Genomic DNA, 24,345 nt, shown 5'->3' with positions numbered 1-24,345 from the left:
AGTGCTGGGGCCAAAGTGTCTCAGGAATAACTGTAACATCTGCTCCGGTATCAATCAAAAAGGGAACACTAATGGTGGTGCTATTTGAGATATTATAGAGGGAACAGGTCCCCCACACCACCGGTGGGTTATCACACTTTACTGCCAGGGCCACCCAGGGGTCTCCCCCCCAGGAGGTGGTCCTTGCTGTCCCTGGGGTTGAGGCTGGTTCGGCTGGGTTGCTGATTGGGCTACAAAGCTGGTTGCTTCTTGAGGGGGCGGCAGGTTCGGAGGCATTTCGCCCCACCCAGGGTTGGCATAGTTGGACCGCCTCAAGTTCCAAGTGGGAGGGGGCTGTGTGCGGCCCTGGTACCCCCTCCCCCCTCCGTTTCCCTGATTTTTGGATCTGCATTCCCTGGCAAAATGGCCTTTCTTTCCACAGACCCAACACGGTCCTGCGGGCCGACTTAAGCGGGGGGGAGAGTGGTGTTGATGGGTCCCCCAGCTGAGGACAGTTTGCTACTACATGGCCTGCCCGGCCACATTTAAAACATGCCATCACATTAGCCATAGCAGTACACATGGCTGTCTGAATCGGGGCTAGATGTTCTTCCTTTGTAACATGCTTAATCATGTCTGCAATAGTTGACCCCACTGGCAGCGATCGTAGGATCTCCTTGGTTGCCGAGTTGCACTGCTGACGTAAGCAGTCTGCGACAACCGGGCCTTTCGCTTCAGCAGGCAGGGTCGAGGAGTCGACCGCTGCCTGGAGGCAATCCACAAATTGTGTAAAGCTCTCACTTTCATTTTGCCTAATTGTGGACCATGGTGATGGCTTAGCAATAACCCTGGAGGCTGTGCGAATGGCTTCTCTGGCCGCACGAGTAGTTGTCATAATTTCATAAATCCGCAGGCCCACAGCCTGCGCTTGGGGTGTGATCATTGTTGGATCTGTGCCCATCAGCCGCTGCAGGCTGGAGCCATGTAGTGGGTGATCCACCCCGGTGACTTGGGCTAGCTGCCTCGCACAGTTGTCCTCCCATTCTTGTTTAAAAACAAACATCCCTGCTCCGCCAAAGATTAATCTACAAGCTTGTCTTATATCAAATGGGAGCATATCATCTCCCCCAAAAACACCATCAATAAGTGTAGAGACCATGACAGAATTAAGCCCTTTTTCCGCAACTGCCTTAACAATTGCCTGTATTTCCTTAGGGTTTATTGGCGAGTGGACCCTCTGTCCCCTGTCCGTCACCCGGACCGGAAATGCTCGTGTGACCGGTGGGACCCAATCGGCACACGGAGCCTCTACTCTCTTCCAGTCGGTGACAGGGATGTTTTTCCCTCGCAGTCCCTTTTTATTTGGGCTGAGAATGTTTTTGCTTTTGACTGTATATATTCTCGTTTCCTCCTCCTCTGAGTTTGAATCGGTAACCGGCCACTCATCCCGGCTGCTGTCTGATCCGAAGTCAGAGCTCGACTGACCGGCTACTTCCGGTCCCCAGTACCTTTTTGTTGAGCTCCGGCCCCGCTCACTCCCCTTGCGGGCGGGCCGTTCCGGGCTCCTGCACCGCCCACGGGGCCGTTCCCTCCCCCTTGGCTCATCCCCCCCTCCCGGCTTGCTCTGCGCCCGGCTTGGCGGGGGATTTGCCCTACAAAGACATTTTTTCAGATAACGACTCCGGTTGGCTTTCTGCCCTTCGCTCCTGCTCCCGTCCTCCTCCGCCTCGCTCACGGTCCCATCCTCCTCCGCCTCGCTCACACTCCCCTCACATTCTTTCACCTCCCCCCTCCTTCTGTGTGCACTTGCTGATACCAACTTTTCCTCCCTTTTACCACCACGGGCATCTTTACCTCGCCCCCCCCTTTTTTGCTCAGCGCCATTTTGGGGTGTATAGGGCGGCGGTTCAGCCCGAACCTCCTCAGACTCTGCTTTCTCCGCGGCGCCCCGAGCCTCCTCCGCCAACCCGCCCCAGAAGGACTGAGCTCGTTTCTGCCCCTCCGTAAGCGGGTCGGGGTCCGGAGACCGAGGGGACGCATCACCCTCCCTCAGCTCTGCCACCCTTAAACCCTCCCCAGACTCAGCAAAACCATCATCACCCGGGGGGTGCAAAGTCTGTGTGGCTGCCCCGGCTCCCAACTTCGGGGTGGCCAGCAAACAGTTCTTTGCCGCCCTCCAGGTCTCCTGCTCCTGTATCGCCTTCTGCAACGCCTGCACGACTTTCCCCCACGACTTAAGGTGCTTCCCACGACCCGAGAGCATCGTCTCCTTAGCCAACGCTTTAGTGCATTTGTCCCACGCCTCAGGGTGGAGAATATCTACCGGCTGATCAATGACCCCGATCTCCAAAAGCCTCGCAACGGCGAGAGTAAAATCTTTAGCCTTACAATCTATCCCCCACTGCTTATGTAATTGCAATACGACCTTAACAAGGGCTTCCATCCTTGTCGGTCCGCTCCTCCCCGCCGGGACGGTCCTGCCGCTCCGGCCGCCGCTTTCCTGACTCCAGGTGAATTTCCCGATTCCAGGCGTGTTCCCGGGTTTCGGCACCACTTGTTGCCTTTCGGGGAAAGGCGTGAGGACCTGGTTCAAGAACGGCACGGCGGCCAACCCCAGGCCGCTCGGTCCATCAGCTCACAGACACCAATGTGGTGGATGGCAAATGGCGTTTATTAGTGTTTACCGCGGTGTTTATATGAGTTAGGTCTGTGGTGTCACTTCCGTCTGCTTACATCGTGAACTAAGTGCTATTGGCTATTAGGAGAGGGGCCTTATCTTTCCGTACAGCGCGAAATCTTCCGGCCGCCGGACCCTAACTACCCACAGGGGCTCCCAAGGGAAAGAAGAGGGAAGGCATGACAAACTGCACTGCTAACACCCTTGGCAGCAGAAAGAGAAGGCCGAGTTGATGTTCAGACACTGGCTGCTCTCCTGTGTAGACCACAGAGCTCAGCTTGGCTCCAGCCAGGCCAAATGGAGACAATACAGAACAGGCAGATAAAGAATTTGCTCAGTGAGGAAAAGGGCTTTCTTGGCTCTTTCCTCTGGTTCCCTTCGCTTTCCCATAGGGAATTTAGGAGGTATGGCTGTGGAGTTACACAACAGCAGTCAGTCTCTTTATTCTACAAAAGCCTGGTCCTGTCTTTGGACAGAGAGAGACGCCATCTTCACTGGCCCTGGGAGGTGTGCTGGACCGTTCCCCTCCTGCAGAGACGCCTGCTGGAGTGGTCACTCCTCAGGAGGCTGAGAGAAAGGGACCCCCTGCCGCACCCAGAGGAAGGGTAAGAAATGTCAGGTCCTTCTGAGTTCTTATTCATATCTTCATTAGTTGGCTTTAAAAAGTTCAGGAAAGCTGGAACTTTTAAGCTTTGGCACTTGAAGACTTGAGGATCCTTTTAAACGTAAGACAGAAGACTGCAGGCGTTGTCCTGCCGTGCTGCTTTGAGGTAGCACTTCAGTCATTGTTCTAGATCTGTGCACAAGTTACCAGCACTCAGTTAAGTCTTTGTGTACTAGTTACTGGTTGTTTGTGTATTCTGCTGCTAACATGTCTTATTGCTTTGCTACCCTGATATCCCAACAGTTGGGTAATCCAGTACGTGCCTTTTAGTATATTTTTACACATCTTTTACTATTTACAGTGAATCTTGGTTTGTGCATACACATCTGGTCTGCTCTCCTGCCCCACACAGGACGGGCTCAGACCTGCCTGCAGCTTCGAGTGCCTGTCCAGAGGGAACCAAGAGGGCAGAGTGCTCCTCTGGAGAGCAGCGTCCAGCTGTGCTCCACACCAACCATGGCACAACACTAAGGACAACCTCATTTCCCAGCTGGGATGCAGGGAAGCAAGGACAGGAGAGGTAACACTGCTCTGTTTACCACAGCACTGTTTCATATACTTTTCTCCCTCCTTTCTCCTTAAGGGACCCAGGGAGCAGAGCAAATACAAAGGATCCGAGGCCCACCATCAGCACAGCCAAACACATCTTGACTGGAACTAGTAATCCCCTTCCACTGACCCTTGATGAACTCCTTGCCTGTACTGCTCCTATCACAGAATCACAGAATGGTAGGGGTTGGCAGGGACCTCTGAAGATCATTTAGTGCAACCCCCCCTCCAAACGGAACACGTGAGGGACCAGTGAACTGCGTGGCCAGACCTCTGGACCAGGCTGCAGCGCTGCCACTGGAGAAGTGCCCCAGGACTTGTCTGCAGCGTGAGTGACACGACCTCGGGCAGCACGCTGGGTCCTGCCCTCCCTGCACCCCTACACCCACGGCGTCTCCAGGTCGGGCCAAGGGGCTGGCCCAGCAGAACCCCCGGCCCCCCTGTGCCCAGCAGAGCCCCCGGCCCCCCTGCAGACGCGGTGGACGCGCCGCGCGGCGTCGTAGCGCACGGGCCCCCGGCGCAGCCGCGGCTCCTCCCGCCGGTACCAGCGCCGCTCGTCGAACTCGGGGAAGAAGAAGGCAATTTCTCTGCTGGCTGAAGCTGGCGAATCTGTCCGAAAACAGGACAGGAGGATGGGTGCCAGGCTGGCACAAGGGCGTTCCATCCCCGAGGGCCGCACAAGCGACAAGCCGCTGGCTGTGGCCCCAGCCCGGAGAGCGGAGCCGGAGCAGCCCCGGGAGCAGCTCTACCTGAGCCGTGCGTGGTGTTCCTGGTGTCCGTCAGGCCGTAGGCTCCTCGGATGGAGTTGGGGACACAGATTCGGGCTCGGAAGACTTTGGTGGGTCCCATCAGGGATCTCCAGAGGGGAACAGCATCCTCATGGGCTAAGATATAAGCCCACATGGGGCCGCTGAGAAAAGGACCAGGGAAGAGAATAAGTAGAAAAGGTTACAAAAGGGCAAAGTTCCTTCATGCTTATGAACTACAGAAGGGTTTGGGCTGAAGTGACATCAAAGCTGATCCAGTGCCACCCCTGCCATGAGCAGGGACACCTCCCACCATTCCAGGCTGCTCCAAGCCCCATCCAACCTGCCCTTCAACACTGCCAGGGATGGGGCAGCCACAGCTTCCCTGGCCAACCTGGGCCAGGCTCTCCCCACCCTCACAGCCCAGAATTTCTCCCTCACATCTCAGCTCCAGCTCCCTCTGCCAGCTGGAAACCCTTCCCCCTGCTCCCATCCCTCCCTGCCCTTGTCCCAAGCCCCTCCCCAGCTTTCCTGGAGCCCCTTCAGGCACTGGAAGCTGCTCTCAGGTCTCCCTGGAGCCTTCTCTTCTCCAGGCTGAACACCCCAGCTCTCCCAGCCTGTCTCCAGAGCAGAGCTGCTCCAGCCCTTGGAGCATCATCTCTGTGGCTTCCTCTAGATTCGCTCCAACAGCTCCGTGTCCTTCCGCTGTTGGGGACCCCAGCGCTGAACTCCTCCCGAGCGCTCCCCGTGGCACAGCACAGCTGCCGAGCAGACACGTCCCAGGCCGCAGGGGACCCCTCCAGCTGCGGCAGCATCGCCAGGGCCCGCCTGCAGAGCGCAAAGCGTCCTCCCCGGCCCGGCTGCCGGCAGGGCAGGTACCTGGCCATGAACTCCACCAGCCGCTGGTAGAAGAAGCGCCCTGCGGGAGAGGGAGACAGCCCGGGTCACACCGCCGCGCTCCGCTGGCCCCGGGCCCGCCCGCCGGCCACTGCCGGTAGCCCCGGCAGCCTACCCGCGTGCTCCCGGTAGAAGCGACGGCTCTCCTCCTGCCCGCAGCGCAGCTCCTTGGCGCGCACGATGAGGAACTGGTTGCTGAGGATGGTCTCGTGCACGGCCTGCGGGCAGAGGCGAGCGGCTGGGCGGGCACGGGCCGGCCCGACAGGCCAGGCCAGGCCAGGCCGCGCTGGGCAGCGCCGGCCGCTCCGCTCCGCTCTGCCCCGTCCCTCCCCGCCCTCACCTCCAGCACCAACGGGTGGGCGACGGCGTCCGGCTTCAGCAGCGCCAGCGTCAGCTGCAGCGGCCGCGCACCCCGACCGGCAGCGACCACGCCGCCCGCCATGACACCCGCGCCCCGGCGGCGTCGCGCGCGTGACGTCAGGGGGCGGGCGGTGCCGTGCGTGACGTAACAAAGTGGGCGGGGCCACGCGGCGATGAGCGGAGGGACCTGGGCGGGGCCTAGAAGGAGGCGGGGCCTACTGGGGTCTGGGCGGGGCTTAAGGGGCGTGGGCGGGGCCTAAGGTGTGTGGAGGGGGCCGAGGGTGTGGGCGGGGCCTAAGGGGTCTGGGCGGGGCCTAAGGGGAGTGGGCGGGGCCTGGGCTGTGGGCGGGCCCGGCGCGTCGCGCGGCAGCGGGGACGCTGTCATGGCGGCGGAGGCGGAGGCGGAGCGGGAGCGGCGGCGGCAGGAGCTGCAGGAGCAGCAGGAACAGGCCCGGGATGAGGCCGCGGCCGGCGCGGGGGAGACCGTGAAGATCATCTGCCTGGGCGACAGCGCCGTGGGCAAGTCCAAGTGCGTGGCGGCGCGGGCCGCCGCTCGGCCGGGTCCCCGAGGGCGGGAGGGGCGCGGCGGCCCGGCCCGGCCCGGCCTGACCCGCTCCGTGCTGTCTCCGCAGGCTGCTGGAGCGGTTCCTCCTGGATGGCTTGTATCCTTGCGGAGCCAGGCCCGGCGCGGGCGGGGCGGGGCGGGGGCCGTGCCGATCTCGGGGCGGGTCCTTAACGCGGGCGCAGCCGCCCCCAGCAGCTCTCCACCTTCGCCCTGACTCTCTACAAGCACCGAGCTCGGGTGGACGGGCAGGAGGTGCTGGTGGGTAAGTGGGAAGGGTCTGGCTGGGCGTTCCGTGGGGCCGGGCGGGGTGACGCGGGGCATGGAGACAGCGCTGGGGGCGATGGCATCTGCAGCACTGCCGGGAACACGGCAGGGAGCCCCCTGCGCTGGGCAGGGGGTGCCGAGCTGGTTTGTGGGCAGGGAGACGGGGGAATGAAGGGATCACAGAATGGCTGAGGTTGGAAGCTCCAGAGCTCATCCCGTCCAACCCCCTGCACAGTTGCTGAGGTCCGTGTCCAGATGGCTTTTGAACATCTCCAAGGATGGAGACTCCACAGCCTCCCTGGGCAACCCGTGCCAGTGCTGTCACCCTCACAGTGGAAAAAAATGTTCCCTGATGTTCAGAGGGAACCTCCCGTGTTTCAGTTGGTGCCTGTTGCCTCTGGTCCTGTCAGTGGGCACCACTGAAAAGAGCCTGGGTGCATCTTCTTTATGCTCTTTCTTCAGAGGAAGGATTTAGATTAGACATAAAGAAGAAATTTTTTATGCTGAGGGTGGTGAGACCCTGGCCCAGGTTGCCCAGAGAGGTGGGGGATGCCCCATCCCTGGAAACATCCACGGTCAGGTTGGACAGGGCTCTGAGCAACCTGATCTAGGCAAAGATGTTCCTGCTCACTGCAAGGGGTTGGACTAGATGGCCTTTAAAGGTCCCTTCCAACCAAAACTACTCTTTCAGATCCCCCCAAGCCTTCTCTTCACTAGGCTGAAGGGTCCCAGCCCTCTCAGCCTTTCTTCATGGGAGAGGTGCACCTGTCCCTTGGCCATCTTCATGGCTCTTTGCTGGACTCTCTCCAGCATGTCCATGTCTCTCTCTTGAACTCAGGAGCCCAGAGCTGGACACAGTACTCCAGGTGTGGCCTCACCAGTCCTGAGCAGAAGTGAGGGAATGCTTTGCCTAACACCCCAGGATAGCACTGGCCTCCTTTGTGGCAAGGGATGTTGCCACATGAAGACAGGCATGTGAAGACAGGCTGGGAGAGCTGGGATTGTTCAGCCTGGAGAAGAGAAGGCTCCAGGGAGACCTTATAGTGGCCTTTCAGCAGTTAAAGGGGGCCTGTAGGAAAGATGGAGACAGACTTCTTGGCAGGGCCTGCTGCGACAGGACAGGGGGTGGTGGTTTTCAAATGAAAGGTGTCAGGTTTAGATTGGACATAAAGAAGAGATGTTTTTACAGTGAGGGTGGTGACATTCAGGAGCAAGTGGCACGGGTTGCCCATAGAAGCTGTAGGTGCTCCATCCCTGGAAGTGTCATCCAAGCCACCTTGTAGAGAAGACCTGTCATGAAGTCTGATGTGTCAAGGCAGGTGGTTTGGTCTGACAACTTAAAATTGTGCAGAATTACCACTGTCTTTGCTAGTTTAATTTTTACTCTGCTGAGCTACTTTTAGTGGCCATCACCAAACCCCCTTTGGTAGAGATAGGATTGCATTAAAATGGGGTGTGTCTCTTTATGAATCTTATTTTTTCCCAAGGATTTTAAGTTTGATAAATTCCTGTTCTGGAGTGACATGGGGTATGACAGGCACGATCTGGAGGATTTGCTAATAAAAACAGTGCTTTCCAAGAAGACATGGCAAGTCCTCTCACGACAGCTGTTTGGGAAGTTAATTTAGGGACGTGCAATAGGTCGTGGTCACTGGCACCTCTTTTTTCCTTGCAAGTGAGGATTCTGAAATGGCTCATTAAAAGAACCAGGCAACTTTAGCAGTGAGGCAAAACTACCCAAAAGGAATGAAATCTGTGGTCTGATGAGCACTTGTCTGTATTTTGGGCAGTTTAAGAAGTCACCATCCTGCAAGTCTGGCACAGTGTCCAGTCAGAAACTAATTTCAATGCAAAGTGGACACTAAGGAGAGTGTCCTGTTCAGCTTTAGGTGTTTTGACATGCTTCAGCCTGGCTGACAGAAGTAACTACATCTGGTGGCTCTTGGATGAAGCTGTGTACATTTACACAACAAATAAGACACAAATACTAGCCTACAAATCCAGTCAGAGGAGAGGGGAAGATCTCTACCTGAAACACACAAACAGAAAAAGTCACCAAAATATTGATGACTGTTCAGGTGTCCTTCATGATACCCACCCAGCCTAGGAGGTATGTCAGGAACTGAGACCTGTCTCAGGCTAACTCACCCTTTGTGGCTTGAGAAGGAGCTGTGTTCCGAGAAGAGCAGAGTTGGACTGTCTGGGAAAGGAGATGGAACATCTGTGCAGGCCCCTGGCTGCTCACCCCTGTGTCCCAAATCAAGCCCTTTCCAGATGTTTAGATTCTGTTTCCTATGGTCATCTCTAGTGACAAAGTACCACACATTCTTACCCCTCTTTGCAAAGACTGGCTTGGTCTCACTGTCCTTTGTAAGTCATGTCCGTGGATTACTTATTTGCTGAAAGGGTTGAATGTGCAATGTTGAGTGTCAGCACAACTCACAGCTAAGCCCAGCTAAGAAAAGGACCTAGTTTTGCATAATCTCTTAGCCCTGAAATGTTTCAGATGTTTCAGTGATGTGAAACCTCATTTGTGACCCCGAGTAGATGGGCTGGGCTTTGCTTCCCGGGTTTGAGCTGTGAGGAAAACAGAACTTGGCAAGTTGTGTCACTCTAAGCTTGGGTTTGTGTCTTACAGACTTCTGGGACACAGCTGGACAGGAGAGGTTCCAGAGCATGCATGCATCCTATTACCACAAGGCCCATGCTTGTATCATGGTAAGGGCAGTGTCTCAGCTGTCGGCTGGTGCCACTTTGGCTGGTGCCAGTCCCAGCTGTCATTGTTTGTTTGTCACTTTGCATCATTATGCTGTCTTGTATTTCTTATCTCTGCCAGTGGTTTAAAAACTTTGCTGTGTTGTCCTTTCTTCTCTCACCAGATAAACCCCATGTAGTTGGGCATGTTTAGCTCTCTCTTGTCTTCCCTGACAGCACTCTGACTATGTCCCCTGGCTCTGCTGAATTTCCTCACTTTTGTCACTGTTTCCAGTGAGGTGGTATGTACCACTGACTGCCAGGGGGGCTGCCAGAGAGAGGGCATTCCAGAGAGAGGGCATTCCTTCCTTCTTCTGGGATGTGGCTGGTGGGTTATGCAGTAAAGACTGCTCTGGCAAGTTCTGCACAGTTACCACACGACAGTCCTCTCTGGTCTTCTGCCCTTTCTATGAGTGTACTTTGCACTCCCCATCTATTGCTCAAAGTGTTCTTGCTTCCTGACTCTGAACCCACTTGGGTCTCCTGGGTTGTGCTGCTGTTCTAACTTCCCACTGTTTCTCATCACTCATGAGCATCATCCCTCTGTTCTGCCCTGGTGAGGCCACATCTGGAATCCTGCATCCAGTCCTTGGCTCCCCAGTTCAAGAGAGAGAGGAAACTGCTGGAGAGAGTCCAGGGGAGGACATCATAGATGCCTGGGGGGTTGGAGCATCTCCCTGATGAGGAAAGGCTGAGGGAACTGGGGCTGTTCAGCCTGGAGAGGAGAAGGCTGAGGGGAGACCTTCTTGATGCCTCCCAGTATCTCAGGGTGGGTGCAGGAGGATGGAGCCAGACCCTGCTCAGCAGTGCCCAGGGACAGGACGAGGGGCAACGGGCACAGGCTGGAACATGGGAAGTGACATGGAAATAGGAGGGAAAACTTTACTGTGAGGGTGACAGAGCCCTGGGACAGGCTGCCCAGGGAGGCTGTGGAGTCCCCTTCTCTGGAGATACTCCAGACCCCCCTGGATGCAGCCCTGGGTGATGAGCTCCAGGGGATCCTGCTGCAGCAGGAGGGCTGGACTGGGTGATCTCCAGAGGTCTCTTCCAGCCCTGACAGTTCTGTCATTCCGTAATCAGTCATCTTCACTGATTAATGGTTAAAACAGAGGAGCCTCACCCCTGGCCCTACCCATCAGAGCAGATCTTGCCCAGTGCTTGTTCATTGCCTGGGTGACAGAGTGTTGTCACAGTGCACACAGTACAAGGGGAAGGGAGGAGCTGATTCCTGCATTGTGCAAAGAAATGGGCTGGCTGCACATTTCAAGGCTTGCTGGATGTTCCCCCTTCTCTCTCTCATCCTTTCCAACAAAGGGCAGTTTCCTTTGTTGATGTCCTCCCGGGAAGGCTCTGTACTTGTGTTTGGTGCAGTGGGGTGGTCAGCAGCTGTCCTGCTGTTGGCCCCAGGGCAGCTGGTCCTTTTCCAAAGGTGTTTGACGTGCAGCGGAAAGTCACCTACAAGAACTTAAACAGCTGGTACAAGGAGCTGAGAGAATTCCGCCCAGAGATCCCCTGCATTGTGGTGGCCAACAAAATCGATGGTGAGTAGATCTTCTTCTTTCAGCCTCTCAAGACTGTGATGTGATTCTCTTCTGACCTGCTGAGAAAGCATTTCATTCCTCTGTGAGGTCCAGGGGAGTTCTGAGTGTTGGTCCCCCAGGGCTGGGTGTTACCAGACGAACGGCTGGGTCCCTGCTGACCTTGCATGCTGACTCAAAGTTCTTGTTTTACTAGCCATTAAAAATACAAATCTGATACATTTTTTATTCAAGTGATATCCTTCTAATTCTGCCCTTACCACACTGACTGTTTCATCCAGCAAGAACTCAAAAGCTGATTGGAGCAGCACCTAGTTAAAAACTGCAGGATGCTTTGCTGGAAAATGAGCATATCCCATCCTGTGGCTTCCCTAGACACAGTCACGGGCTGCCTTTGTGTTGCTAATCTAGCCTGCAGGTTTCCTAGGACTCCTCTACTCAAGTGTCTGAATACACCTGCTGGCAAAACCGTTCCCCTTCCTCTGCAGGTGACAAGGACTCTTTCATTCTGTGTCTTCTCATCAAGGGTTTGCTGATGCTGTTGCTCTTAAAGCCCTGCAGCTTCTGGGGAGGACACTCCTAGCCCCGTACTACAGTGAGGAGGCCTGGACAGCTCCATGGGGCTCTGCTCTCCCCCTGTCCCACCACTCCTGCCTGCCTTGGTGTCCTGCCCACAGCAGTGTCTTACTGACCACGTCTTCTTTTGCCCCCAGCGGATATGAAGGTGACCCAGAAGAGCTTCAGCTTTGCCCGGAAGTTCAGTTTGCCCTTTTACTTTGTGTCTGCTGCAGATGGCACCAACGTAGTGAAGGTAAAGCACAGCTGTTTGGCTCAGCACCCATGAGACCCCTTCAGCCCAAGGACATAGAGATGGCTGTAGGCTCAGAGAGCAGAGAAAGGGCTAGTACATCTGCTTGGGAGGTCTGGGTATCTATAGGTAGTTGCAGAGATTGTTTTTGTTTTTTCTCTTGGGCTGGGGCAATAGTTTGCTATGTTACAGAAACCTGGTGCTCCTTACTTGGAGTGACAAGCATTCTTCTCATCAGGTCTTCAATGATGCCATCAAACTGGCTGTTGGTTACAAACAGAACTCAGGAGATTTCATGGACGAGGTCCTGCGGGAACTGGAGGTAAGAAAGTCTCTACTGCATTCCTGGTGAGTGATTAGCAGTTCTGCTCTTTCTTGCCCCAGGGAAAGAAGAGCCTGTGGCAAAGGGTGGAACTTTGCAGGCATGGAAAGATTTGCCTTATGCTGGTGGCACCTTGGAGTTTGTGTGCTGCTGGTGTCTAGGCTGGAAGGGCTGAGGTGGTGACCCTCTGAAGAGCCCCTGCTGCCCTAGACCAAAGCTGAAAGAACCACAGCAGTGTTGCTGTTGTTCTCATGCTTCTCAGCAGTTCCTTGTCCTGCCCTTTCCAGAGCTTTGACCTGCAGAAGAAGAACGAAAATTTGTCGGATAAAGAGGAGAGCTGCCCTGAAGAGGATCCCCCATCTGCCTGAGCCCCAGACCCACATTCCCTTTGCTCCAGATTTCTGGGGCTGGTTAGAGCAACAAACACTAAAGATTTTTTTTTTTTATAAAGCTTTGAGCCTTCATCCTTCCTGCACTCCTGCTATCAGGCAGTCGAGCTGCTGCACAGTGAGTCCAAGGGCCAGCCCTCCCTTTGTTCCACAGCCCAGCCAGGGCTGCTCCCTGTCCAGCCCTGTGCTCCCAGCTGCAGTTCATTGGGTTTCCTTCCCTGTTCTGTCACACAGCAGCAGATCCAGCAGACGTCTGAATGTGGCAGATTCCGACTTTCAGGTCCACTAGAGCTGAATCAGGTAGATTCTCACACCCACAAGGCTCGTCCTGTCCCAGCCTGGTGGATGTGGCTGCTGCTTTTCCCATCAGTGTGTCCGAGAGACTGAGGCTGCATTCCAGAGAGCAGGATACATAACCAAACACAGACACAGTCAATGGAAATGGCAAAACAGATGGGCAGAGAGAAATGCCTCTGCCAGCACCCACCTGTGCCTGACCACCTCTTACAGTAACATGAACACAGTCCAGTCCTTTTCTACCTCTTCATATGAGCAAGGCTGGATGCTGATGAGTGAAACATAAGCACACTTTCCCTGCCCAATCCACAGGCACAGTGTGTTCACAGATTCCTCAAGTAACAGCAGGGAAATCAAGTCCATGCAATCTCTGTGGTGGGATGCCAGGCTGTTGGCCCAGTCATTGGTGGAGACCTTGGGCCCCTCTAGATCCGTGTCTCCTGCTTCAGGAGAGAGCCCCGTTCCCAGCTCCCTGCTGCACTGCTCATACACATGGATCCCACCAGCAGCCAGCCTGGGTGCAGCTCTGGCACAGGGTGGCCCCGAGCAGAGTACTCCCCTGGCATGTGGTGGCCTCAGCCATGGTGGCTTCACCAACCCCTGGGGCTCTGCAGGCAGCTGCAGGGACAGAGCCTCCCCCCAGGGCTGGGGAGCCCTGGGGACACAGCGTGGCAGGGGTTGGGGGCTTCAGGGCCCCTCAGGACAAGAAGGACATGGAGGGGCTGGAGCGTGTCCAGGGAAGGGCCCCGGAGCTGGGGAAGGGGCTGGAGCTGAAGAAGGGGCTGGAGAACTTGTGAGGAGCAGCTGAGGGAGCTGGGGGTGTTGAGCCTGCAGCAAAGGAGGCTGAGGGGAGACCTGCTGGCTCTGCAGCTGCCTGAGAGGAGGTTGGAGCCAGGGGGGTCGGGCTCTGCTCCCCAGGAACAAGCGACAGGACCAGAGGGAACGGCCTCAAGTTGTGCCAGGGAAGGTTGAGGTTGGATCTGGGGAACAATTCCTTCCTGGCAAGGGTTGTCAGGGCCTGGCCCAGGCTGCCCAGGGCTGAAGCCCTGACTCCTGGAGAGGAGCAGTGATCAGGGCAGCTGGGACAGAGGGGACGCCGGGGACCTTCCCCCAGGCCACCCAGCCCCAGCGGAGCAGTTACCCACGAGTCACGGTGCCGGTCCCTCCCAGGGGAGGCTCCGGGTTTCCCGCCCCGGGGTGGGGGGGAGCGGGTGCTGGGGCCTCCCCGGGACCCGGGGCCGGGCGGCGGGGCTGAGTCCAGAGCCCGAACGGGGCCGATGGCGGCTCCGTGCGAGACGCTTCTTGTTAATCGGACACCCTGGAGCGCAGCGCCGGGGCAGGCGGGTCCCGGGGCAGCTCCGGTCCCGGGGCAGGGCGGGTCCCGGGGCAGCTCCGGTCCCAAGGGCAGCTCCGGTCCCGGGGGCAGCTCCGGTCCCGGGGCAGCTCCGGTCCCGGCGCCCCGCGGGGCGGGCACGGCGGCGGACTACACTTCCCGGCGTGCCCCGCGGGCCAGGTCACGTGGCGCCGGTGGGGCCCGTCGGGGCCGGGAGCGGGGCCGGAGCGGAGCGGGCCCGGGTGGGGCCGCCTCGTCGAGCCGGGACCCGCCGAGCCGGGACCCGCCGAGCCGGGACCCGCCGCGCGTCCCGGGCGGCAGCGCCATGTGGCGGCGGGGCCTGCGCTGGGCCCTGGTGCTGCTGGCCCTGCGCGGCGCGGCCGGCGGGCCGCCCAGCTTCCTGCTGCTGCTGGCGGACGACCTGGGCTTCGGGGACCTGGGGAGCTACGGGCACCCTTCGTCCGCCACCCCCAGCCTGGACTGGATGGCCTCCCGAGGGCTGCGGTTCACCAACTTCTACAGCAGCTCCCCCGTCTGCAGCCCCTCCCGGTACGTCCCCCCGGCCCCGCCCCCGGCGGGACCCCAGAGCTGGGACGGAGGGAACGACGAGACCGGGCGGGGCACCTCGGTCAGTGCTGGGGCGGGGCCGTGTGGGCAGAGCTGATGTGGAGGCCCGGAGATCTGATTGCTCCTTGAGAGGACGAGCAAGAGTCAGAAAATTACAGACTGGTTCTGGTTGGAAAAGACCTTGAAGATCACCCAGTCCAACCCTTCCCCCAGCCCTGCCCAGGCCACCCCTGCCCCACGTCCCTCAGCACCATCTCCAGGGCTTGGAAACCCCTCCAGGGATGGGGACTCCCCCCTGCCCTGGGCAGCCTGGGCCAGGCCCTGACAACCCTTGCCAGGAAGGAATTGTTCCCCAGATCCAACCTCAGCCTCCCCTGGCACAACTTGAGGCCGTTCCCTCTGGTCCTGTCGCTTGTTCCTGGGGAGCAGAGCCCGACCCCCCTGGCTCCAACCTCCTCTCAGGCAGCTGCAGAGCCAGCAGGTCTCCCCTCAGCCTCCTTTGCTGCAGGCTCAACACCCCCAGCTCCCTCAGCTGCTCCTCACAAGTTCTCCAGCCCCTTCTCCTTCAGCTCCAGCCCCTTCCCCAGCTCCGTGACCCTTCCCTGGACACGCTCCAGCCCCTCCATGTCCTTCTTGTCCTGAGGGGCCCAGCCCTGACCCCAGGATTCCAGGTGTCCCCTCCCCAGTGCCCAGCACAGGGGGACCATCCCTGCCCTGCTCCTGCTGGCCATGCTATTCCTGGTGCAGCCCAGGCTGCTGGTGGCCTTCTTGGCCACCTGGGCACATGCTGGCTCATCTCCATCCTCTGTCAACCAGCACCCCCAGGACCTTTTCCCCCGGGCACTTTCGAGCTGCTCTGCCCCAAGCCTGGAATGTTGCCTGGGGCTGTTGTGACCCAAGTGCAGGACCCAGCACTGAGCTCTGTCCCAGCAGGCGGGAGGTGACAGTGGCAGCCACAAGAGTAGGGAGCCCACGGGGCACCCTCTGTGGGTGCTGAGCCCCAGGGGCTGTGCCGTGTCCAGGGTGATGCCTGTGTCCCCTTCCCGTCCCCTCCCTGCAGGGCAGCCCTGCTGACCGGCCGGTTCCAGACGCGCTCCGGGGTGTATCCCGGTGTCTTCAGCCCCGACTCCCGGGGGGGGCTGCCCCTGGCCGAGGTCACCATCGCAGAGGTGCTGAAGGCCCAGGGCTACGCCACCGCCATGGTGGGCAAGTGGCACCTTGGCCTGGGCACGAACGGCTCCTTCCTGCCCATCCACCAGGGCTTTGACCACTTCTTGGGGGTGCCCTACTCCCATGACCAGGTGAGGGGCTTGTCCAGCCCTGAAGGGTGTCCTGGGGCTGGCGGGGGAGATTCCTGAAGGATGAAGCTTGATGGAGAGCACATCGGCTGGGTTGGTGCTTGCCTGGGCAGAGGGGTGGGGGTGGCTGTGGGCTGGGGAGATGGATGCTGGTGGGGAAAGCCCATCCCTGAGGTGGTTGTGGGATCGGGCACTTCTGCAGAACCTGGGTGCCAGTTGTGTCTGGGGACACACACCCTTTGTCAAGGGAGGAAGGGTCAGCTCTGGGATACAGAGAAACACCCAAATTGCTGCCAGGAGAAAATTATGTTGGGGCAGCAAGTGTCCTTGGACAGTTCTAGGGTGGGCACAGACCCCTGGGCTTTGGGAGTGGCTGCCCCAAGGGTGCCTGTTGGAGCTGGTGGTGGGCCACTGTGAGACTCTGCTCCCCTCACTGTCCTGCAATACAGGTAAAAGACAAAGTGTTATTTTTTTTCTCCAGGGCCCCTGCCAGAATCTCACCTGCTTCCCACCTGACATCAAGTGTTTTGGGACCTGTGACCAAGGCTTAGTGCCAGTCCCACTGTTCTGGAACCAGAGCATCGTGCAGCAGCCGCTCTCTTTCCCTGATCTGGTGCCACTCTACAACAAATTCTCGCAGGACTTCATCGCTGACTGTGCCCGACGAGGCCTCCCCTTCCTGCTCTACTATGCCTCCCATGTAGGAGATGGGGGCCCAAGGGTGGGGAAGGGGGTCTGTGCTGTGGGGAGAGCAGGAAAGCACCTCAGCTCCTGCAGCCCCAGTTGGTACCTGCTCCTGGATAACCTGGTGTTGCTGTTCCCAGGTCCAGCTCTGGGGCAGCACCACTCTGATCACATACTTGGGCTGCTTCTTTCTGGGGCTTCGCCCACTTCTCTGGGCCAGGAGTCCACCCAGGAAAACTATCCCCTCTGGGTCTCCACATCCTCTCCTGGGGCTCAGCTTCTTTGTGCCATTTCTGAAAGGTGCTTCTGGAGCTGGGGACACGTCTCATGGGCACTGTCACGTGTCTCCATGTCCTGGCTGGGGGTGCTTGCTGTCCTGGGTGAGGTGGGACCAGGAGCAGCTCTGGGCAGTCTGTGCAGCAGCCCCCTCTGCCCTCTCCCCAGCACACACACTACCCCCAGTTTGCCAGCCAGGAGCACACTGGGCAGTCACGGCGGGGGCCCTTTGGCGACGCGCTCTTGGAGTTTGACAGCTCGGTGGGACACCTGCTGCAGGCCCTGCAGGACAACGGTCTCGCCAACACGACCTTCGTGTTTTTCACCTCTGACAATGGGTGAGTGGGGTCAGAGGGGAGACTTTGTCACTGGTAAGATTCTGCTGCCGTGGTATGGGGGAACTGGGATGAGGCATTGGTTGGCTGGGGCGCAAGGGAGATGTTGTGGCGTTGCCAGGGGAGACCCCAGTGACCTGAAGTGAGGGGAGGGGTGGATGCTGCTCCGGAGAGGACTTGGTGTGTGATTTGCTCCTTGTTCCTCTGACTCAGCTGCATGCCTCCCCGTGACCAGAAACTTCACAGGCATCAGGCCAGGAGTATGCAGCAGCCCCAACAGACCCCAGTTCCTTTCAGGTGGAGGTGGCACTAGTCTCTGGTGCCCTGCTTAGGTGTCTTGCCCATCTTGGCTTCATCACCTGCCCCATGCCTCCTGCCTCACAAGGATGAGGAGGACGGCACTGTCACTGCTGGCCCTGTGTCTCTTGTCACGGCCCGGTTGGCAGCCTCAGGGAAGGGGCAACATGAACCTGTGAAACTGATGGCACATGGTTCTTCTCTCTCACAGCCCCTCCACCATGAGGATGGCACGTGGAGGCAGCTCTGGCCTTCTGAAGTGTGGGAAGGGCACCACATACGAAGGTGGCATGCGGGAACCAGCAGTGGCTTATTGGCCTGGCCATATTGCCCCAGGTGAGCCGTGGCACTGCTTGTGAGCAGGGGTGTCCTGGCAGCTCGGCGGCCCCAGGACAAGCAGAGGGTGGGAGAGGAGTGAGGATGGAAGGATCAGGTGCTTGAACCTTTCCTTGTGCCTTGCTGTGGTGGGTGACAGGAGTGACACATGAGCTGGCAAGCACTCTGGACATCCTGCCAACCCTGGCTGCCCTGGCTGGAGCACCTCTTCCCAAAGTTGCCCTGGATGGCTATGACCTGAGCCCGGTGCTGTTTGGGTCAGGGAAGGTGAGTCCTCTGGGCTGGTTTGGCTGGCTCTGTGGCTGAAGGCTGATGTGGGGCTGGAGCTGTGTGCGCGATGAGCAGAACCAGCTGGGGGCAAGGGAGATCCATGAGCTGGGATCTCTTGTCTGGCGTGGGTCATGCTGTGGAGTTCTGGGGCAACTCTAGGCTGCTCTGCTCCAACAAGTGCAGCAGGTTGCCAGGCCAAAGCCCCCTGGCTGCACTGGATGGACAGAGCCCAGGTAGCTTTGAGTAGGGAGCTTGCTGCAGGGGTGATCTTACCTCTGCTGCTCCCACAGAGTCCCCGCCAGATGATGTTCTTCTACCCACCATCCCCCGATCCACTGCGCGGCCCCTTCGCCGTCAGGCTCGGCAAGTACAAGGCCCATTACTTCACACAAGGTTGGTGCTGCCTCCCCTCCTCTGCCTGGGCAGCCTCAGGAAGTCCCGCATGGCTTTACTGTCCAAAGCTCCAAAAGAAACCAAGCTCCACCTGGGGGTTTCTTTTGCAGGCTCCTTTCACAGTGATACGACCCCAGACCAGGCCTGCCATGGCCTGACCCCGCTGGCCCCTCACTCGCCCCCACTGCTCTTCGACCTGGAGTCAGACCCTGCTGAGAACTATGACCTGCTACAGAGTGGTGCAAGCCCAGAGGTGCTGCAGGTCCTGGAGGAGATCAAGGTGCAGAAAGTGCTATTTGAGCAGCGCATGGAGTTTGGGGAAAGCCAGATCTGGAAGGGCAGGGATCCTGCCCTGCAGCCCTGCTGCGCACCAGACTGCACCCCAAAGCCTTCCTGCTGCCGCTGCTCCTAGCCTCCTGCTGCTCCATCTCCCACAGCTGCTCCATCTCCCACAGCTGCTCCTCACTGGAACCCTGTCCCAAGCCCACCAGACCTCCCCCTACCTTCAACTAACCAAGCTCAGCCTCAGAGCTCCCCCACAGCCTTGGCTCAGTGGTGTCCCTCACTCATGGGGGGGCTGCCAGCCCTGCTGGGTGTGCAGGGCAGTGAGCCTGTGCTCCACGTTGGGTGTTCAAGCTGAGGCCTTGTTCTGGTTTGAGAGGGCCCAGATGAGTTGATGGTACCGACACGAGGACCTAGAGAGAGGGTGTTTAGGACCCTGAGGGATCCGGGGGACAGAACAGGGAGGGGTCAGCACTCCCCCCCCCATCTCCTGCCAGTCTATAAAAGCCAGGAGGATGTGCAGTCTTCCCCTTCCTGCTCCCTTCTTACTGCTTTGCTGCACTCAGAGGTCTGGGCGGGAGGCTCCTACTTTTTCATCAGCTCACCATGTGCCCTCCAGGATCTGAATCCATCGGGTGCTGGGAAGAGCTGTGGGCCCTTCTCCCAAGTCAGCCCTGCCACCAGGGACCCTTGGGCATTTATATTTGCCATCACTGAGATCAGGTTCTAAATCTACGTGTATATATTTGTTCCCATCTCGTGTTACTGTTCCTTCCCTGCTGCAGTAAACATTCCAGTTTTACCTTCCAACCAGTAAGTCTCTCTTCCTTATTCCCCTTGAATCTTCCCTTGGGAGGGCGGACAGGGGTAACAGAGCCATTCTGTCCTCTGGTTTGTGATTTACCCTGACCAGTGAACCGAGACAGGCCTCTTGACAGAAACCCTGGCTCAGAGAGACCAGGATACAGTGTCACCTCCAGAGCCAGAGCAGCTCCTTGCAAACCATGGTCAGGATGCAGTAAAGGGGGTGTCCCTGGTTCCAGACATCTCTGCCCAGCTGGTTGCTCACTGTGCACCCCTGGGTGGGAGCAGAGCTAGAGCAGCAGCACCGCCGCTTGCCAGGGGCCAAGGGTGCAGCAAGAGGAGGCAGGATGGAGGGGACTGGCCGCTCAGGGGGGCAGCTCAGCCAGTGCAGAGGGGACATACCTTGGCAGGAAGGGTGTGCACGCTCCAGGACCTCCAAGTCCTTCACGGCTCTGAGAGGCGGACATGTTGTGGTGGCTGACGGACCTGGTCCTCTTGCAAGGTCTGTGGGTGCTGGGGCTGATCAGTCAGGTGGGCTGCAACTACCTGCCATCTACACTACTGAAAGGAGCCTCTCTCCTCTTGCGCAGGACCTGCTGCAGCATCACAGTCACCAGTGAACTGTGCATGTACATGGTGGTCCCGCCAGTAGCCGGCCCTAGATGTTCAGTGTGTCCCGCTGCTGGGTCCCCACAGCCTGAGTCCCCGCCTGCCATTCCTAGCAGCCTGGCCTCTGCAGCCACCCCGCACCGGGCACGGAACGGGGCAACGCAGACAGGGAGTTCCGTGGCACGGCCAATGTCACTTCCTGGGCACTGCTGTCTCTGCCAGATTCCTCTTCAGAATGTCCCCAGCTCGTCCTTCCATTACCGTGGAGCATGGCCAGCTCTCACTCACAGCATTCCCCCATACGACCTGCAAAATCTGGTGCTGGAGTTGCAGCGTCCCCAGAAGACAAATTGTCTTCTCTAAGACCTTCTTCTGTCTGCTCTAAGCAGACGTGGGGCTCCAGCTTCAGGCCAGTGTTCCAGAAGCACAGCAGCCTGGAGTGCAGTCTGGGGCTCAGTTCTGTGCCTGTGGACCCGTGCTACAGCCCGAGGGCCTCGGCAGCGGCTGTTCCCCCTGCAGTCAGAGCCTGCCCTGGCACCCCCATGGCAGGAGTGCCTCACGGCTACCCACAGCACCAGGGATGGCGGCAGGACGGTCCTGCCCATTCCACCGGGCTGACGAGCCAGCCACTGCGCTCCAGCCCCAGGACCTCGCCCTGCTCACAGGCGCGGGGCCGGCTCCGGCTCTTCCCCCCGAGTGCCCGGCCCTCAGCGTGCGGGCAAGGCCCGCCATGCCCGGCAGAAGGGGCTGATGAGCCGCGGCTGCTGCGGGACCCACCGATCCCGTGGAGAGCGCCGGGAGAGCAGGAGCATCCTTCTGTGGGGAGCTTCCCATTGCACGTCCGCGGCCGCGCACACCGGGCACCACAGCTGCCCTGACAGCCACAGAACGGTCCGGGCTGGGAGGGACCTGAAAGCTCGGCGTGCTCACCACGGCAGCCAGCGAGGCGAAGGGCTCCGGGCCGGGGCTGGCGCCGGGGCACCCTGCCCAGGGCGGCAAAACCGCGGAGAGGAAAGCACGGAGAGAGGGGATGGATGTCCCAGCGGGCGGTGAGCGGCGGCTCCGGCAGCCCCGGCGGGGCGGGGGCGACAGCGACCGTGTCCGAACCTCCCGGGCGGGAGCAGCCCCGGGAGCGGGCAGGGGCGTGAGGAGCGGGCAGGGGGATGTGAGGAGCGGGCAGGGGGGTGAGGAGCGGGCAGGGGGGTTTGAGGAGCGGGCAGGGGGGGTTTGAGGAGCGGGCAGGGGGTGAGGAGCGGGCAGGGGGTGAGGAGCGGGCAGAGGGGTGAGGAGCGGGCAGGGGGGTGAGGAGCGGGCAGGGGGTGAGGAGCGGGCAGGGGGTGAGGAGCGGGCAGAGGGTGAGGAGCGGGCAGAGGGGCGGGCCGGGCGGGCACGCAGCACCTGAGGCGGCAGTCGGGGCGGGCAGGGCGCTCCGGGCTCCTTAGGGCATCGCCCCCTGATCCTCTGCCCGCAGGGGCCGCGGTCTGGTCTCCGCTCGGCCCGAAGCCATCCCGGGAGGGACGTGGTGGCCCAGCCGGAGCTTCCCCTGCCTCGGGTTTGCGACTGCCCGAGCCTGTCCTTGGTGCTGTTGTCAGTTATTCAGTGAAGTGAGTCATATTTGGGGGGGGAAAAAAATCACAGTTGGAAAAAATCACATAAAGGAGAACATGAGACACACCGAATTTAAACAAGGCCTAGATAATGGTGAAACAGTAAGAATTAGACAAAATCGGATTCCAGTTAGAGAAAAACACTCCCCAGTAGTCACCAGCCCAGCCTTGAGACAGGCCTGCAGGATGGAAGGGACAAAAAGGAGCTCTGCCCGTAGCTTGGCTTGGTCACAGTCTTGGGCACTGGGGAAAAACACATTGAGTAATTGAAAACACCTTATTAATATATTAAAGATCCATTGAGCATACTAAAATTCACACCCACAGGCTAGAGGGACCCCTGGTAACAACAAGCCCCGCATTCACTGAGCAGGCACAGTGGAAATTCCTGAGCGTTGGCACTTGGAAGTCAGAACTTAGTGACCAATCGTGTGTGCCAGTGATAGAATCATGTTAGAAACCAAGTTCTTCCTCACATTTTTGGGTATAAAAGTAGCACTTGTGTTTCCTGAAGCTGAGCTTGCTGTGTGCAACACCCCCTGCTTCCTCTTCTGCTCAGAACTGGATATGAAAGCAAGGATCTCCACTCTGTTTGTGGATGGGCTCCTTGCACAGCAGGTAACAGACCTGCTTTCAGGACAGCAGTACCAGAGGGTAGCAGAGCCAACAGCTGTGACCAGGGGAGTGACCTGCTCAGCCTGGTGGTGGAGCTGGAAGAGGAAGTGGAGAGGTTGAGGAGCATCAGGGAGAATAAGAGGGAGACAGATTGGTGGAGCCACCCTACCATCCCCAAGGCAAATGCAGCAGGAGGAGGCTCTACAAGAAGAGACAAGAGATCCCCTGCCCTCTGGCCACCAGGCAGAAGGAGGGCACCTAAGAGACGGGTGGAATGGAAACAGGTCCCTGCTCAGGCCATCAGGCAAATCCCTCCCTGGCCTCCCCCACCTTCCCAGTTGTCCTTACAGAACAGCTACAGGGCACTGGAACTTGAGGGCTGGGCAGATGAGGATGGAGGTGAAAGTCCAACCAGAGGGGTGCCTAGGCTGGATCAGTCAGCTCCACGCAGTATGGCTGCCTCTGTTGAGGAAAAAAGGAGAGTAATTGTTGTAGATGGTTCCCTTCTGAGGAGAACAGAGGGCCTGCAAATCAGACCCACAGAATTACAGAATCATCAGTTGGAAAAGACCTCTAGGATCACTGCGTCCAGCTGTCAACCCAGAAAAAAACCACCCATGTTCACAACATGCTCCAGCTCCTCCATATCCTTGTCCTGAGGGACCCAGACCTGACCCCAGGATTCCAGGTGTCCCCTCCCCAGTGCCCAGTACAGGGGGATGATCCTGCCCTGCTCCTGCTGGCCATGCTATTCCTGGTGCAGCCCAGGCTGCTGGTGGCCTTCTTGGCCACCTGGGCACATGCTGGCTCATCTCCATCCTCTATCAACCAGCACCCCCAGGACCTTTTCCCCCGGGCACTTTCCAGCTGCTCTGCCCCAAGCCTGGAATGTTGCCTCAGGTTGTTGTGTCCCAAGTGCAGGTCTCAGCACTTGGCCTTGTTGAACCTCATACAACTGGCCTTGGCCCATGGATCCAGCCTGTCCAGGTCCCTCTGCAGAGCCTTCCTGCCCTCGAGCAGATCAACACTCCCACCCAGCTCAGTGCCATCTGCAAACTTACCAAGGATGCACTCAATCCCGTCATCCAGGTCATTGATCAAGATGTTGAACAAGACTGGCCCCAACACTGAGGCCTGAGGGACACCACTGGATCCAAGCCTGTTCACCACAGCTCTCTGGGCTCAGCCATACAGCCAGTTTTTCACCCAGCACAGAGTGCACCTGTCCAAGCCATGGTCTGCCAGCTCATCTCCAGGAGATGCTGTGGGAGATGGTGTCAAAGGCCTTACCAAAGTCCAGGTGGACAATGTCCACAGCCTTCCCCTCATCCACCAGGCAGGGCATCTGGTCATAGAAGGAGATGAGTTGGTCAAACAGGACCTGACTTTCCTGCACCAGTGCTGGCTGGCCCTGATACCCTGGCTGTGCTCCAAGGGAGCCCTGCCGTGTGAGCCGCTCAGGATGATCTGCTCCATAATCTCCCCTGGCACTGAGGTCAGGCTGACAGGCCTGTAGTTCCCCACATCCTCCTTGGGGCCCTTTCTGAAGATGGAGTTCAGCCATCCCAAAGGAGAAAAGGATTAATGAGTTGGTGGGGCTCATCGAGAGGGCTTTAAAGCAGGTTTGAAGGGGGTTGAGTTTACCAGGTCCCTTAGAGATGAGCCCAGGGGTGACATGTCAGTGTTGGGGATGAGACCAGTAGCCCAGCTCAAGGAAGGACCCGGTGGCAAAAGGCTGCAGAGAACAGGGGGTGGAGAACTCCGAGGGGCTGTGGTGCCCCCTGGCTGTGCCACGGCCGCACAGGCTGACCCCGCAGCCGAGTGCTGGGG

At 58.7% G+C, this 24,345-nt stretch overlaps 3 protein-coding genes across 4 annotated transcripts; 2 read left to right on the top strand and 1 right to left on the bottom strand.

The window, feature by feature from the left end:
* Window positions 1–2,629: 2,629 nt before the first annotated feature.
* Window positions 2,630–5,956, bottom strand: NME6 (NME/NM23 nucleoside diphosphate kinase 6). Its single transcript, XM_051612750.1, has 5 exons — window positions 5,853–5,956; window positions 5,628–5,730; window positions 5,495–5,534; window positions 4,619–4,779; window positions 2,630–4,478 (listed from the first exon to the last, which is right to left on the bottom strand). Exons 1-5 carry the CDS (start codon window positions 5,952–5,954, stop codon window positions 4,249–4,251), a joined length of 636 nt encoding a protein of 211 aa, XP_051468710.1. The 5' UTR covers window positions 5,955–5,956; the 3' UTR covers window positions 2,630–4,248.
* A 298-nt stretch (window positions 5,957–6,254) lies between these two features.
* LOC127381842 (rab-like protein 2A) lies at window positions 6,255–12,573 on the top strand. 2 transcript variants are annotated; one of them, XM_051612705.1, is made up of 8 exons: window positions 6,255–6,401; window positions 6,505–6,534; window positions 6,620–6,699; window positions 9,340–9,419; window positions 10,885–10,996; window positions 11,707–11,804; window positions 12,040–12,123; window positions 12,411–12,573. In XM_051612705.1, exons 1-8 carry the CDS (start codon window positions 6,256–6,258, stop codon window positions 12,489–12,491), a joined length of 711 nt encoding a protein of 236 aa, XP_051468665.1. In that variant the 5' UTR covers window position 6,255; the 3' UTR covers window positions 12,492–12,573. The 2 variants fall into 2 exon arrangements, with proteins under 2 accessions (XP_051468665.1, XP_051468673.1); XM_051612713.1 differs by lacking the exons at window positions 6,255–6,401; window positions 6,505–6,534 and having other exon boundaries at window positions 6,625–6,695.
* A 1,801-nt stretch (window positions 12,574–14,374) lies between these two features.
* On the top strand, window positions 14,375–19,690 carry ARSA (arylsulfatase A). Its single transcript, XM_051612402.1, has 8 exons — window positions 14,375–14,691; window positions 15,770–16,010; window positions 16,489–16,707; window positions 17,136–17,305; window positions 17,811–17,935; window positions 18,075–18,202; window positions 18,496–18,598; window positions 18,709–19,690. The coding sequence occupies exons 1-8, from the start codon at window positions 14,468–14,470 to the stop codon at window positions 19,008–19,010; spliced, it is 1,512 nt and encodes a 503-aa protein (XP_051468362.1). The 5' UTR covers window positions 14,375–14,467; the 3' UTR covers window positions 19,011–19,690.
* Window positions 19,691–24,345: the final 4,655 nt, after the last annotated feature.

Source organism: Apus apus, chromosome 1, assembly GCF_020740795.1.
Source record: "Apus apus isolate bApuApu2 chromosome 1, bApuApu2.pri.cur, whole genome shotgun sequence".
NCBI lineage: Eukaryota > Metazoa > Chordata > Aves > Apodiformes > Apodidae > Apus > Apus apus.
Note: the sequence above shows the minus strand (reverse complement) of the source record. Positions and strands in the feature narration are given on the sequence as shown.